Consider the following 15,924-nt stretch of genomic DNA (forward strand, 5'->3'; position numbering starts at 1 on the left):
ATGGGACCCCGCGATCAAGCTACTATTAGAAGTGACTCAGGCTATGGGGACGATGCGTCCGAGGGGCCGCGGGACGGGCCAGATGCTCATCCGCTGAGTAAGTTTGATTTGTAGTTATGGACAACCAAAACAATTCTATGATTTTCACCGTTCCCCGGTGCGAGCCCGTTCATTTTGGATATGTGAAAAAAATATGTGTCGCTGACGTTTTATTCCGCAGCCCTTAAGGGATACGATATTGGGCCCGCGTCCAAATTGCAAATCGGCGACGTGAGTTCTCACCCTAAATTTACTTTAAAACGTAAAAAAAAAAAAAGAGTTTCTGGGATAGATGTGCTAAATCTCGCATTTCTAGGTGTTCGAATTCCTTTGGGCCGACTCTCCAGAGTTCGAGTGGGAATGGAAATGTCTCGGATATACTCGCTTCATTGTTTTGCGCCATAGCGATACCTTTCCTCACCATTGCGCTTGCATGTAAGTAAAAATCGACCCTAATTGATTTTTGGTTCACCAGCACTGCTCTCACTCTCATCCTCCCAATTTCGCCGATATCACGAACTCCCTTTTGAACCACTCGAGTGTTTGCACGTAAAGCACAGAATCGCAAGCGAGTTAGCTTCACAAGGGATCGGTTTCATCAATAGTTGACTGACCGTGACCTCAATCAGACCTATTTCCGTGGGAGGCAAACATGAGTTTGCCAAGCCAGGAATTGACCATTTTCAGCAAGGATACGTCTTCGCCAACGGTGATCCGACCCCAGGCCTCGACCAGGGCGGTGTAGGACAACGCCTGCCGTATTCCCCCATAGGAATCGAACTGCGCCCCGGAAAGCTCCGCGTGAAAGAGGACTCCCGTGCCAACTATGCCGATATCGTCGATGTCGACCACGATGCTCAAGTCATGGTAATTGGTGATGTGGTGCGTTATTTCGACCGCGTGAGGAGGAACGTCAATAAGGCCTTCATGCGTCAAATTTTAAGGAGGGCGCTAGAAGAGTACAAGCGTCACAGGGCGAACCAAGCAGAGAACAAGAGAATGTCCAACATTCCCCAGTCCGTAATCGACGGCGACGAAGCACAGTTCAGCGCCTCCGAAAGTATCCCGCCATCCGAATCAGCAAGCACAATTGGAGAGACGAGATACGAACGGGAAGGGAGGAGACACAGGAGATTTTCAAATTCAAGTTTAAGCTCTCGAAGACCGAGGCCCGGCTCACAGGCCAGCGTAAGACCTCGAGATAATCCCCAAGACAGTCGGCACGACCTTGATTACGACGTCAAGTCCATGCATAATGTTGCGATGGCCGGATTGAGATAATAATGAGAAGATGAAAAAATTAAAAGGAATCGGGACTAAATTCTAATTCATGAAAAAGAACTTACCTACCCGGCAAGGTTTTGGCGTACGGCGAGGGAGTTAACTCGAGCAAAAGGGGACTCGAGCATTGCCCACATACAACAGAGCAAACATAGACAAGGCAACAGAAACAGGTACGACGATGTATATTACGATTCTACGACTCCCCCGAAAGTCTAACTTAACGACGAAACAACACATTATGATGATTTATGCCCTGATTAAATAGTTAAAGACGCGAAAACAAAGCGTATCAATGGTTATGAAATGATATTTAACTTATATATACCAAGCACAGAAGATCCTTTTCGCGGAAAAAGTGGAATCAGCTGCGATATTTTTTGGCAGAGGACCAGAGAGCCGGGTCCTGCATGTATGTGATGATGGGCATTCTTCAGCTTTGTCGCCTAGTTGGATTGCTAGTACCTAGAACTCTTCGTGTATGTGAGCTTGAAGATAAAAACGGAGCTACATGATCCACACTGATAATATATAATAATGATCCTAAGCTACGAGAATGCGTTGGAGTGAATAATCAGCTCTATCAAAAGTGATATTATAAGGTCTGCAGATCATATAATCTGATTTAGTATCCTGTATGTTTTAGCGAATTCACCCATTCGCCTTACGATCTGACCCGAAAATGACACCCAAAACTCGAAGAGTGGGACGCCCACGATCTACCCTTGATCATTCAAGACTCCCCTGGTCTCATGGACGCTGGTGCGAAGCGACGCAGCCGCTGAGAATGAAGCAATTCGAACAATCGGGTCAGATTAGTCGCATATAGAGGGAAAAGAAGGATCTCTGGTCGAAATTTCTCGGGACTATTATATGTGGGTTTGGGAATGAATAAGTTGAGCACCTCCTCTATTTGGGGAAGCATAGCCAACGCAAACGGGCCGATCTACCGGGTGGTCAGAAGCAGTACGACACACCCCGATATCGACTCGTTGGCTCGGTGGAATTTTATATAACCGATCCAGCATTAGCTACTCCAAGTCGCGACTCCGTCGTCATTGATGTAACCTGGGATTTTGGCAACTCGCCGTTTTACGCAAACATGTGTCCAATATTCCAGCGCCAGGTATCCAAGGGAAGGCGGACGGATGGATGGATGTCATATGTTTGACTCCTAGCTGGAGAGGCCTGGTCGATCCTAGTCTCTGGATAAATACCGACATGCTTGTAAAAAGCTTCTATATAGTACGTAACCAATGGCTTATGATGGTGGGTATAAAGTCCCGTAGAGAGCTGGTATATATCATCACCGCACGCTCTTAGCTGGAGAATTCCGGGGCATTTTGATAATTAGTATGGTCTCAGTTGATTCGTCTTCCAAAATCAGATAGCCCAGAATGACCCCGGCAGCAGATCTCTGGCAGAGGCTGCCCCTGGAGTTGATCGAGCGGATCTTAGACCTTTTGGTAGACGACTATAACCAGGACCCTGCATATCAATGGACCACCTTACGGCATATGGCAAGGAGACAGATGCGCCGTATCGAACGCCACTTCTGGCAATATTGGATCCCTAAGCTAACAATCACCCTCTACTCGGGGTCGCGATGTCAAGTCGATTATAAACTGTCTGACGACGCTTGCGCGAGCCGCCGCCTTGGAACGAGTCGCGTTCGGTTTCAGACCTCGGGAGCCTCCATTACGAATTCGTTGAATAAAAGAGATATCCAGACATTATGGAGCCAATATAGCTTTGAGAACCGAGTTGCGCACCTCAGGTTAGGCGAGGGTATCTTGAAACAGGGCATGGCAGGGGGCTATATTATCAACGACACCGATATCGTCGGTCTACAAGTAGAAGACGACGGTCTCGATATCACATTCGATTGGCGTAGAACTCTAGACGCTCTGCTTCGGGAGGAACTAATGATGCACAGACTACAAGATGAGATGGTATGCAACCTCGATTCCCACCTTGCTCAGTCCCCTCTCCGGGACCTCTGCTTATCGTTGGGCAGGCTTTGGATAAGAAGGCAGAACTGGCAGCTCAGCACCGCTGGCCACCGTTCCCCAGGATACAAAGGCTGGCCTTGGTGAAACACTTCGTGCTGGACGTACAAATGGCCAAACGAGTCGCCGTCCAACTACATCGGCTGAAGCGCCACAACGCGTCCAGTGAGGTCAAATTAGGAAGTCTAACCCACGAGTCGCAGCACTTGCATAAACAGCCTCTGCCCCCCTTGCCTCCATCGCCGAAGCCCAGAAGAGCGTGTTGCGTAATGTGTTCTCGGCAGACCGGCCCGTCGATATTCGAAGTAGTCGCTTGGGAGGAGAGCGTGGTGCTCAGCCTAGACGGGTGGGAGAAGCTCCATAAAGACGAACTGCTAGACCTGTACGCCGAGGCGTACGGTTGGAATTGCTACCGGTGTCCGGGGCAAGACCACGATTTCGAATGGCAGCAGGCGAGCAAGAACGACTGGCTTACTGTGTGCGGAAGCAGTGCTGAGAAACTGCATAGTATACGAAGGTGGAATCCCTGGCTCTAGGTGTGAGTATGAGATGTATTGAATTTACGAGGTTAATTTCTCTTCTTTACCTAATGTGATGATTCCGTCTTTAAGCCGAATCACGTTCAGGCCATGTATAAATACCTTATGGAAACACTGAGCAAGTCTCGATCATGTTTTATAACTGGAAGTTGGAAATGCTTCTTGTAGGGGGATTAATAGATGATATTTCTCTAAATCCGTATGCCACACTTACAGCAAAGAATGTTTTCGGTATGTGTGATTCAAGCTTGCGTGGTCAGGTTCAGAGTCAGGGGCTTCGGTTATCGGTTCTCGTGTATTATGTCGGATCATGTGTAGACACCTCAAGATTAACTGGCAATCCCCATTCGCCGAGTGTGCAAGTGCTTTGAATCAGTTTTACAACTAATTCTGATTTAAGGGAATTTGGAAACCGTTTTTTCTTTCCCCTAACCATAACGTATATATAGCGATCCATCGAAAACTTTCTTGAAGCTTTCGATCAAACCCGTCCACCACTACCACCCACAACAACAACCATCTGGTCAACGGCATTGCCTGCTATACTGCAGAAATACCCACAAAAGCCTACCAGTCTTACCACTTTATTACTACCTACCAATCCCACGATGTTCGCAAGCAATTCCCCCGATGACTATACTCCGTCTGGGGGATCCAAAAACTCCAAGAAGAAAGGCCAAGGTAAGCGTGTACTCATATGACCTTTTTCTCAGACAGTTTACCGTAAGGTCGGAGGGCTTAGTCTCGTTGATAATTCCTGGCGGTCATCCGGGGGGAGCTCGAAATCGACAAAGAAAAGCAACAGCACCGGGACGCAAGACAATAATAGTACAGGCTCCGGGTCAAAATGAGTGCACGGTGCTCACTCAGGGGGCTTCTTTGGAGGTGTGATGTTCTTGGTACGCAGTGGGAGTACAGGCGACTATTTTGATATACCCTAAAAAAAAGGCAAACAGCAGCTTCGGTATTTTTAGGAGAGCGATATGATTCTTTTTTAGCTGGCGAAGTACGTATCTATACCACTTTCCTAAAAGTGGTGAGATAGGATTTAGTTTTCAGAATATATCTTAACATAACGGCAGGCTCTTTCCAAACATAACACCCTACGTGATGGTCCGTTGCTTAGCTGTGAGTCCATGTGGCATTAAAAACATCTAGTATCAAACAATACTCTTAAAGGCACCTACGTAGTTTGTAGACGTAGTTCAATATATAAGGCTAATAGAAATTATATGCCTTATGATAGGTAATCAACACGACTATAGCTGAGCGTAGGTAGTGCTTTGCCATACTAAGCTGCTGTTTGAATTTGTCAACTTGGTTTACTCCTTCAAAGGAGATAGGGGCTAGGGGGAATATAACTAAGACACAGGTAAGGCAAGCATGAAGGTATTGGGGTTAGATAAAGCGCCCCGAGACGACCCTGCGAATACCCAATTATCCTTTTTTGATGTTTTCATTCGCAACCCTAACATATATCAACTAACAGTCCAACTTAGCAATTAGAGGACTCTCGACTTATAAACGTTGTCTATGGCACGGGAAAGCACCGTCAATGATACAGTCAGTAACGTAGTCTAGGAAGCCTTTCAATACGTACTTACCTCTAAGGTACCTAAGTATTAATGTAACGACTAAGGGATGAGCCTTTTGTACTGAGCTAGCAAGATTCCCATTTCTATCACACGCACTTATATGCATGGCATTCAAGGTGCAGTGCTAAGACTCCGAGCGGGTATATTATTTGTCTATCTCCACATCTCGTGAATTCGTATAAGCATCAGTCCAACATATAGTGGCTTATTACAGGATTACATATACCATACAGTACACCTCATTACACCTAACCACTGTGGGTTGCTTTGTTCAAGTTAAGTCCTAGCCCCAACATCTCTGTAATATTCTGTTGCGGTGTTCGACCAGATTCGAGAACTCCCCTACGATTTCGGTAAGTCTCCGATCCTCCCACTTCAGCCCCTGGTCGAGTGAGAGGTGGGTGTAGCTGAATACTGCGGCGTCGAACAAACTCGGCTCGGGCGTCTCGAAGAACCAATCGCCTGAACCGAGCATCGTCGACAAGGCCTCAAATGCTTCCCTCGCACCGTCGTACAGCCTTTCTGAATTAACAACTAGCGTGCCTATAGATCGTGATATCTCTGCTTCTGCTGCGTGGCGCAACTGGTATAAGATTGTCGTCTTCACAACGTGCGACGCAGAAACCGGCGTGATGTAGAGGCGCGAAAGCAGGGCGGAATTTGGACGGGATAGATATAGAGAATAGAGCCACGCATTCCGTATCCGGTGGTCGAGAAGTGCCTCATAGGCTTCGAGTTTCAGGCTCGATATCTCGGAGAGCTTGCGCGTACCGTGTTCAGTCGCGTACTGCTCCAGCTTGGTAGACGGAATGGGTCTAGATGCGACAAAACTGTTTGGACTCGACGGAGGAATCAAGAACGGCAATGCGCCGCTGGGCGAAGCGTGGTTATTCGAAGGTATTACTCGGAAACCGACTCCGGCTAGCTTGAGAAAAGTCTGTTATCGGCTATTAGGTATAGGAACTTGAAGCTCAAACGATATGCTTGTGACGTACTTGCCATTTGAGGCAAGATGGGTTGAAGCTTGGTAAGCCATTTAGAGCGTCCTGATCCGAAATAAAGACATAAAGAGTCGCAATATCCCTGGCCCTGGGTGAGCGAATAGGAAGCTCGTTAGGAGGATAGGTTAAGAGAGGGAATCTCTTGAATAGTCGAGCCAAGGGAGCTGGTATAGCTAACCAGCCGGATGCGCCAGGTGGCTTAGGACTAGAGGCGCTAGGAGTTTTCGAAGACATTGCGGAGGAGAAACCGTGGCGCGTTATTGAACCGTTTTATTCCGAAGATTTATGAGGAATTGGATTTTGAATATGCCAATCTCAGATTGCGCGCGAATGTTGTATTTTCTAATCGCAACTCCGCAAAACTCCGTCATTTTGAAATGAGGTAAGGTTCCATTATCAGTATCCAATCTTATCTTATCTTATCGAAGGATGATGATAAGATGGATTGCGGCTTGAGCCACTACCTAGGTATGTACCTAAGTAGTATGTACAAAGGTACTGTACAAAACCGAGTACCTAAACCGAAGATTTAGCGAGTCACTCAGCAAGTTTCCGACAAATTTACGTATCCCAAAACCTAGACTCACTAGATTCCGCTAGTTTCGGGCGTTATGTGGGACACGCAGACATTTTTCAGGGTCCTTAGAAGTCCTCAAGTCCTCAAATGGGTATCTCATGTGGTTCCGAGGTACAATACAAGGTTGTACGATGCTTTAACAAATGAGGTAGGTAAGTACATGTATATCGTTGGTGGGCTTGAAATCGAGTAGGTTAGAATGTTAAACAACATCATTAAACATACCACGCTTGGAGATGGCATCTATTGCTCAAATGAATATCCCTGCACTACTGATATTAGGTAGAGGGATTCGCACGGAAGCAGGACAGCGCCGATCACAAGCTAATTGCGATGATGCTAGACATCCAAGAGTCCGGGGCGCATTGCGGGGTGAATTCTGTTTTGCGTTTAGTTCGGTACTTAGGTACATACATAACCTTACCTACCTCAGGGACAATATCTATGTACCCTAGGTACTTCGTATCCCATCCGTGGGGGTCATCTCGTTAAAAGAAAAAGTGGAACGAAATATATACCGAAGTCCACGTTGATAAATCATCTATGATAGATGAGATATTCCGACTTGCAGATGTCGGGCATCAATTCAGCTCATACCATCCATCTTTTATATCCAAATGCCGGTTGTCCTCTTGGTGGTCAGACATATTAACTCACTTAGGTAGCTTCAAACCCCGTCCGCAATTCTTCGAGAACATCACGTATATTCCCATTGTTCCATCGCCAAGAGAAATACTTACGGGAATGATAGAAGAGCTGAAAAAAACACCACGCTCTCGTTCTCCCGGTGGAAAAATATTTCGAGTGGTGGGGGGATACGGTAGTAGTTGGATAGTTGGACTAGAACATAATGAAGAGTATTATAGACAATATTGATTTGCTTTGATTGTTTCACCTGCGCAACGGTCCCCGAGCCGTCCATCCGTTCACACGAGACTACCGACGATGCTTGAAAACTGCGGTTATATTCTGGATGCGCACGATCTACCTTAGGTATTTTTCCAAATCATAAACTACGTTGATATGAGTTCATACGGATTCAAGCGGAGGGACAGACTCTTGCTATTTCTGGTTATGGTCGACGAGATCAATTAATCTTTCCGCTACCACGTCGGCCTTTAGATGTACTATGATGTCGATTCTCACTAATAAGATCTGAGATCAACGAAGGGGGACCGATACCCCGAAAGCCCAGGACGCCAAACGTAATGTTCCATTGCCAAAGTCGCATCTGTGATGTCCCTAGCTGCTTAGCTGCGTAGTACTCATTTGCTACAAGCCTTTCCTGCGTTCTTGATTGCTTGCGGAATTATTTTAATAGTTTGGCGTACCAAAATGAAGCTGAGTATATGTAATAAGTAAGTGCCTGCAAGTGTCTTATAAGACATAGGTAACGTATTATACCTGGATTAGGTATTGCGCATACCAAGATTATAGGTAGGTAGGTAGGTAGGTATAAGATAAATTGCGCACATGCATAGTCGCTAAAAGCTGGTTACTGGGATCAAGAGTACCACTAATATTATGTAAGGCTTGCCAAAGGCTTATTCGGTGACCTTGGTGATATGAGGTAGTTGAACTTGAATACTTGTTAGAACCCGTCTGACGACTTACACCATACAGCTTTACGTGCTATACACAAATATTGGGATAACTACCTCCTCACCTGCCTTGGGTTAGGTATGTAATAAACTAACTCAAATAGGTTATCCTCGGTCATGCCATTAATCTCCGGGTGGTTGGCGCGAATACTATGTAAATAGAACTCGCCTAACTCAACTGGTTTAATCATGCGATACCATGTTCGGATGGCCGTTATCACACATTATTACAGAACTTTGTGCCGAGTGAACATGGAATCTGTCCGTTAGACAGTAGGTATATCGTTCGGATCTCGCCTGACTTGCTACGACGGACCCTATATGCAGTCTTTTCTTAAATGTGTTTTCTGGTTAGTTGCTACTACATATTAATATAGTATGTATATTAAATGGCTCGATATCCATAAATCTTGACTGTTCATCCAGATCCAGCCCATTCGACAATCTGCATGCAACCTCTTGCAGCCGCTCGTTAAAAATTAAGGGCCGGTTGGGAACCCCTGGTCTAGAATGCGTGCGTATTGGAGGGAATTGGGGGTCAGTACAGTAAAAAAAAAGACCCTCCACTTCGAATTGATATCAGACAAGCTTAGAACGAACAAAGGGAAAAACAGCCACTACTGATCACGATACCTTAATACCTACCTCCTACTACCTCTGAGGAGAGGTACTTAAATACTTGCAAGATACATATAATATTAAACTCCTTCCATTTCTCCCCTCTTGCGACTACTTCCCTTAATACTCTTCCTAGGTGTATTTTATATATGTAAATATTTTGCTGCAAAGAAAGAAGAAACAATACTTTGGAAACAAACATCAAGCTTGTTCCTTAACTTAACCCACCTTTCTTCCTTGTTGAAAAGGGACTAACAACAAGATATATTCTTCGCGTATTTCACACCAATTTCGTCACCGCTTAACCCAAAATAATTTCTGCGTTGCGTCGTGATCGACGCCTTGGCTCAGAGTCAGACTCGTCTTTTAAAAAAGGCCGTTACCGCCAACTTGCTGCTAGACTTGCGAAAAAAAAAAAAACCAACTCATCCTTCTTTACCTCCACATCCCCTCAAACACACCTACGAAAGCTTCACATTACCATTGGCAAACTACTATCTAAAACCGCTTCTGTACACTAGCAGAAAAACTCCACCTGTCGTACGACATCGCACCATCTCGTGCTTTTATACTACCTACCACAAGAACTTGCGGCAGGATAAAAAGGCCGACGTGAGACCAGAAAACGCATAACTAACTCGTTGTGCACATTCATTCCTCCGTGAACAAATTATACAACACTACTCTCTCTACCTTAGCTAGGTATCTAACCTATACACCTACAACCCCTCAAGAAAAAAAAAACCGAACAACATGAACGCCCCGATCACTTCGCCCACCATGGCCCACCGCCAACTCCCATCGACGACAACGGTCGCGACGACCACGGTGACGCAAGGCTTCGCACCACCGCCCCCTCCAGCAGTGCAGAAGGCGCCTAGCACGGACGCCTTCATCCAGAACCTCAACTTGGTGGCCGAAGCCGCGAAGCGCGCGCAGATGGCGGTGCTGATGCGAGACCTGGAAGGCATTGCCATCTCGTGATTTTTACCTACCTACCTCTCACCTAACCTACCCTACTTCGCAACCCCCCCTTTCCCTCCCCATGCCCGATCCCGAAGAGCCCTCTACGTTGTGTTGTTGTTGTGCTGCGACAGCTATACTATACCATCCTACATAATAGCCATTTACATTATTATTACTATTGTTGTCACTATCGTTCTTTGGTTACTTCTCACCACCGCATTGGAAAGAAACATCGGGGTACACGACAAACGCAACCGAGGCTTGGAGAAAAAAGACCTACGGCGAAGACGGCCAAACACCGGGTTGGCGCGTCATCACTATGATCATGGTCATTATCACCTCAGTCTTTTTGTGCTACTTCGCTGAATTTGGCACCTGACTGACATTGGCATCCTTTAATTTGGGTTTGGGGGGTGGTGGAAGTCCAGGAGGGGTCACGAACATAACCAAGTCATGACGTTAGGCCGTTTTTTATTTTATTTTTATTTTTTCCCCCTTCCTCCTCCCTCCCCTTCTTTCCCCTGCCGCTCTTTCCCCCCACCATCCGAAGCCAGCGACCGAGCAGCGAGAAACTTCGGTAACGAACTCCAACTCAATCGGCATAACCCGGGAGAACCCTTCTAGACGCACATCCACATCCACATCATCATCATCATCATCATCATCATCGCTTGTTCTACCTACCTATATAATAATACGTGGGGACCGAATTCCGGTAAAGGTTTGAAGGGAAGGGGGAGGGGAGCTTTGATCACTTCACAAAGGCAGAAAAAAAGAGAAACTCTCCAATCATCAATACCTAATACTTAATTTTTCCGGGTCTGTTGTTTACATTTACCTACCTCCACTGCGCTTTTCGATCGTTCGAGTCACGAGGGGGGAGAGGAGGGACGGGAAGAGGGGGGGGCACCTGGTTGCTTGTAGTGAGAGGGGCGATGGGGGGTTAGTGATGGTGGTTTTATTGGCACCGTTGCAGTTAGGGCACACGGCTCGATTCGCGAAGTGCTCCCCTCTCCCCCGTTCGCTGCTGCAATGCTGTCTGTCTTGCAACACGGGTAGCAAGGGCGGGCGGAAATAGGAAGTAGGAGGAGGTGGTTAGACATATTTTTTTTTTCTTTTTTCAAGGGAAGGCCATAGCGATCGCATCATCATGTCTTTTTTTTTTTTTCGTCGTTTCCTTCATCACCACCTCTTTTTTCTTAGTTGTTTACTACCTCTCTCCTCACGAATGCATGCATGCGGACGGGTTTCTCTTTTTCCGGGATACAATGAATGGGATGAGGCTTAGGGCGCTTGGCTTGGACTACCTTTAACAAAGCCGCATGATGAAACGGACAAAGGGGCCAACCACTTGATGAAAGATACCTCAGCATAGAACAATAAAATAAATCAGAAACTCAAAGATCTCGATCTTATTTATAACTTTCTCCAAAGCCAAGCTCGTGCGATGCGGGTTTGCTTTGGGGGGTAAGGGTAATCTAATTGGATTTTCCCTTTGGCTCGCTGCCATGGTACTGCTAACATGTGCATGTGCACGGTGAATAGTGTTCCTCCCGGGTCGCGGAGGTTGCATGCCTGGAATATATCTTCCTGATTCTGCCGGGAGCATACTACATACTATGTAGGTCCCTGGATTAGGTAGTAGATCGATCGAATCCCATGGACATTACAAGCTGCTATTGCCTTGTCTTTCTGCTCACATATCAACTTTTTAATATTTTACCATGTTGTACATCTGACGCGTAGCCACTATTAATATGTATATCGGTTCCGAAGAGCCTCTGCCGTTCTCACATGCCTCATATACGATTAATTTAATTGCTTACTACATAGTCTGAATGAATCGCTGGATTTACTATCGTGCATACTAATAGTGAAGTCTATTCGCCCATAAATAAAACGTGGGCGACCTACAATACTTCGTACATTAAAACATCGGTATTCTAACCTACCTCAGTAGCTAACCATCAACTCGGTTAGTCCGTGATAGGATAGCCTACTAATTCAACAGCAGACTTGAAAGGGAAGTGTTCCATTTGATTCTGCCCCGCCATTTATATGCACCTGGCTACCGGAAACCTATTGTGGAAATCCTAAGGGGCGCAACAGGACAAATTTGCGCAACAAATTCAGGAAAAGAAAAAAAAAGCCAGCTTGAAGAAAAGGAAAATAATGCTATCACCCTGCCTTTGACATCCTAAATGTGCACTTCTTGGAGAGAAACTTGGTATAGGGGAGGATAAAATGTCCAGTCAAGGCAAATGTTTTGACATTGAGATGTGTTAGACACTCTTCTATTGCGTTTCCACGGGATGTGAGGTAGGCTAGTTCTATCATCGCTTGGTACTGCTAGGTCTAAAGTTTTACTGTGAAAACAACACAAGAAAGCTTGGAGCCTCGCCTCATCAAGTTATCATGTGAGCTGTGATCCAGTTGCTGAAAAGAAGCAAGTAACACCGGTCAAATCTCGCTACATCTTGTACTCCTTGCTCGTTCGGGGAACAAGGTCTCGGCAGGAAGCAGAAGTATATTGTACCGCATCGCCCCAAGTTAAAAACTAAGGCCATCCTATCAGAATGGCTGGGGTATTGAGTCGATAACCGACTGAATGGTGATGAATGAACCCGGACCGCCGTCTTCGCGCAAATAATCCAACAAAACGCTTGTTTGTCCATAGAGGTTCTCCAACGCCGACCGCGATGACTTTCCTAAGGACGCTACGTAGATTGGTTAGTCGTATACACAGCTTCATAGGCGGATACCTAGACTTACAGAGAATTGCTGAGTTGAGCTCCTCAGCAACAGCTACTCTCCCTTTGCGGTCTAGTAAAGGCGTAACTTCCTTAACCTCTAGGGGGTTAGGATATGCAAGAAGGGAAAACACTTCGTTGAGCGTCTTGGTGATCTCTGGCTTCGATTCATCCCTGAAATCCTCTTGTAATGATTGTCCATATTGGACAGCCTTGACAAGCCAGTCCTCCTGGTCTGTTTGATTATCTAGACCATCTTCTTCCATCTGGTCCGAGAAGCCATTCTCATCGACGTCCATCTTGTTAGGAGTGTCGTCGTATGGGTGCCCGTTACTTTTTTTAGTACTCGAGTTGCTCATCTCGGCCGATTTTCGCACCATTTCGATGAAAGTTCGACACCGCAGCTTAAAATACACATCGTAATTATCCTCCAATACACCAGGATAGTAAGTATAGGTGTACTTGACAGCTTTCTCGATGTCACCCTCGAGTATGGCTCTCCGGATACCTAGTTCGGTCAGTAAAAGACAAACAAACCAAGGACATAACTGATACATACGTTGCCTATGATACGCATCTTCATCGTCCTTGATGTTGACACCAGGTATAGGAGTTCGCTCGTCGGTTCGTAAGTCTCGCTTCTCTGCGTGTATCTCTTCGGCAAACGCCCGGGCCGTTTCGACATATCCGTCATGCTGTAAAAATTGTAATACCTGATACAGTCAGCTATCCAATAAAATACTCTTTGAAACATCCTTGTCATCTTACCAGTTGCTGAATTAACTCTGTTTCACTTCTAGGAGGCGATACTAGCCTCTCGATACTATATTGCGCAAGTCAGTTTCATGCAACGTAATGGTGAACAGGAGTTGACCTGCCTCGTTCTATTGATGGCCTTCATCATCTCTTCCCGCTCTTTCTAAAAACTAGTTAGCTACGACCAGCTTACACACCGAGAGCAAACACGCTGGTAACACAGGCAATTACCTTTACCAGATCGTCGATTTGGAACACGAAACTCTTCTGACCAAAGTTGACGCGAACGTGTTCCCCTGGTCTCTTCATGCCAACCATAGGATAAAGGTCTCCCTTTATGTCTCGAAATGCAGTTTCTGTGCACAATGTTAATCCCAATGTGGCCATGCAAATGCGACAGGCTTGTATGCATAGGGTATACATACTAAACTGCCTTCCATTCTTTGTAAAAAAAGCCTCGCGGGTTCGGAAGTTGACTCCACATCCAATAGTATCTGGTGGCCCGAAGCTTCTTCCTTCGTAGGGATTTCCAATTTTATCCCCTGAATAGATATCGCCGTCATCGCCATGATAACCCCATGAATCAGGCTCCCAGCCTGGTGGTCGGGCTAAAGGGACGTTCTTTGCCGAAAAGCCAATGCAAACCGTGGTTCTATATTCACACAAGTTAGACTAAACCGGAAGTATTGGGAATCCTCGTTTGACACATACTCGTCTCGTCTCCTAGATAGAAGGCTAACCTCAAAATAATAAAGACCTGCTTGCCAGGGCATCGGATGGTCTGCCCGAATCGCACATGCTTCGTGTTCCTGTTCCCTGGCATTGCGACCTGAAGCGTATCTGACCTCCAGCCCGTCCGCTAGAACCTCTAGGGAACCTTGCTTATCGTCCTTATTCCATTTCGTCGGTAAAGGCGGCACCGTAACCTCATCTTCCATAGCCGGCGCCCGTTCGATCAAATCATACGTCATTCCCAAATGAGAGGCCGCTGGTTTATTAGCAAGGGCCCCTGTTGTCGTAATACCAGCTGGCAACCCACTCCCCGCCTGACGCTGAGCCTCTTTCTGCGCTTGTTTTGCCTTGCGCGCTTCCTGGAGTTTTTGCATATAATCCGACCCATTTAAATATGATGGCGTGAACGAGATGTCTTTCCTGTGCCCTTCATTATGCATAAACGGCTCGAAGGCCCTCGAATACAATGGTAAGTGCGGCCCATGAGCCTGGGAGGGTATAGCCCCATCTGAGTAGCCGTTATTCATATCTGTATCTATGCCGTTGTTAGATATTTGGGTGGAAGGATTGGCGTTATAGAGATCCGAAGTTGGTTCGTATTGAGAGTTGAGGAGGTACGAAAGGCGGTTGAGCGGCGAATGGGACGAAGGCGTAAAGCCTGCACTAGTTCCGGGGACTGCAGGGGGACTCGGCAGATCTCTCAGTTGTGAATAGGAACGCGTATAGGATACATCTGTTTGAAAGCGATCATGGTGATAAGGGTTTGCCATGATCGGCCTTTAGTCCGAGTTGTATCGCAGCACGACCAAGGGGGAATCAAGAGCTTGCTGTTCAATACGCTTGGAATCTTTCTCGCTCTTAATGCACCAATTCGAATAAAGCGGAACGAGCGGTAGAAACGTAGAATTTTTAAAAAGCTACGGTATCGATATGGTGAATTATAAACTTGAATGCAATAATATAAGATTAGGGGTGTATAGCTTCAAGTTCGCGCACACGATATGGTCGGTTTGTTCGAGGAAAGAGATGGTCCGATTTCGTGATGCAAGGACACCTGCATTAAGTGACAAGGGTATATGTCATGACCCAACTTCTATTGACGTTAGTAATTATCAGGAGCGCTTTCCTGCTTATCTCGAAAGCGGTGTGATCGATGGGCAGTGATGATGTCGAGTCTATGTTAATTGGTGCTGGGTTGTTGCGGAGAAATTACCAAAGGTTGAGAGAGGTTAGAGAGAGAGAGAGAGGACGAGAGAGGCAATGTACAGCACATAGAGATGTAAGTACCTGCATAGGTACCCTAGGTAGCATCAATCACGAGGTCACGGATGCTGTTGCTCAACTTGGCCCGACCAGGGCTCTTTCCCCAGATAACGCCCACTAAGGGGGTACATACGGTACTTAGACTGCTAGAGTGCCTTACCTAAGGTAGGTACTCACATAAAATGCATGTACCTTAG

General features: G+C 46.3%; 5 protein-coding genes across 5 annotated transcripts; 3 read left to right on the forward strand and 2 right to left on the reverse strand.

Moving 5' to 3' along the window:
• F4812DRAFT_459333 (uncharacterized protein) lies at nucleotides 1-1,320 on the forward strand (the record flags this gene model as incomplete). Its single annotated transcript, XM_047937526.1, has 4 exons — nucleotides 1-97; nucleotides 221-270; nucleotides 356-474; nucleotides 669-1,320. The coding sequence occupies 4 exons, from the start codon at nucleotides 1-3 to the stop codon at nucleotides 1,318-1,320; spliced, it is 918 nt and encodes a 305-aa protein (XP_047790366.1).
• Nucleotides 1,321-2,481: 1,161 nt separating this feature from the next.
• On the forward strand, nucleotides 2,482-3,935 carry F4812DRAFT_388645 (uncharacterized protein). The gene is made up of 2 exons (XM_047932094.1): nucleotides 2,482-3,272; nucleotides 3,338-3,935. Exons 1-2 carry the CDS (start codon nucleotides 2,718-2,720, stop codon nucleotides 3,863-3,865), a joined length of 1,083 nt encoding a protein of 360 aa, XP_047790367.1. The 5' UTR covers nucleotides 2,482-2,717; the 3' UTR covers nucleotides 3,866-3,935.
• A 1,639-nt stretch (nucleotides 3,936-5,574) lies between these two features.
• Nucleotides 5,575-7,301, reverse strand: F4812DRAFT_428706 (uncharacterized protein). The gene is made up of 3 exons (XM_047934211.1): nucleotides 7,052-7,301; nucleotides 6,459-6,980; nucleotides 5,575-6,400 (listed from the first exon to the last, which is right to left on the reverse strand). Exons 2-3 carry the CDS (start codon nucleotides 6,696-6,698, stop codon nucleotides 5,747-5,749), a joined length of 894 nt encoding a protein of 297 aa, XP_047790368.1. The 5' UTR covers nucleotides 6,699-6,980; nucleotides 7,052-7,301; the 3' UTR covers nucleotides 5,575-5,746.
• A 2,712-nt stretch (nucleotides 7,302-10,013) lies between these two features.
• On the forward strand, nucleotides 10,014-11,820 carry F4812DRAFT_459336 (uncharacterized protein; the record flags this gene model as incomplete). Its single annotated transcript, XM_047937527.1, has 2 exons — nucleotides 10,014-10,240; nucleotides 11,772-11,820. 2 exons carry the CDS (start codon nucleotides 10,014-10,016, stop codon nucleotides 11,818-11,820), a joined length of 276 nt encoding a protein of 91 aa, XP_047790369.1.
• Nucleotides 11,821-12,070: 250 nt separating this feature from the next.
• On the reverse strand, nucleotides 12,071-15,785 carry F4812DRAFT_428713 (SPRY-domain-containing protein). The gene is made up of 8 exons (XM_047934212.1): nucleotides 14,444-15,785; nucleotides 14,158-14,384; nucleotides 13,964-14,088; nucleotides 13,855-13,895; nucleotides 13,745-13,799; nucleotides 13,536-13,689; nucleotides 12,999-13,484; nucleotides 12,071-12,943 (listed from the first exon to the last, which is right to left on the reverse strand). The coding sequence occupies exons 1-8, from the start codon at nucleotides 15,232-15,234 to the stop codon at nucleotides 12,798-12,800; spliced, it is 2,025 nt and encodes a 674-aa protein (XP_047790370.1). The 5' UTR covers nucleotides 15,235-15,785; the 3' UTR covers nucleotides 12,071-12,797.
• Between the last annotated feature and the right edge of the window lie 139 nt (nucleotides 15,786-15,924).

The sequence above is a fragment of the Daldinia caldariorum genome (genome assembly GCF_022478825.1).
Source record: "Daldinia caldariorum strain CBS 122874 unplaced genomic scaffold F4812scaffold_8, whole genome shotgun sequence".
Lineage (NCBI taxonomy): Eukaryota > Fungi > Ascomycota > Sordariomycetes > Xylariales > Hypoxylaceae > Daldinia > Daldinia caldariorum.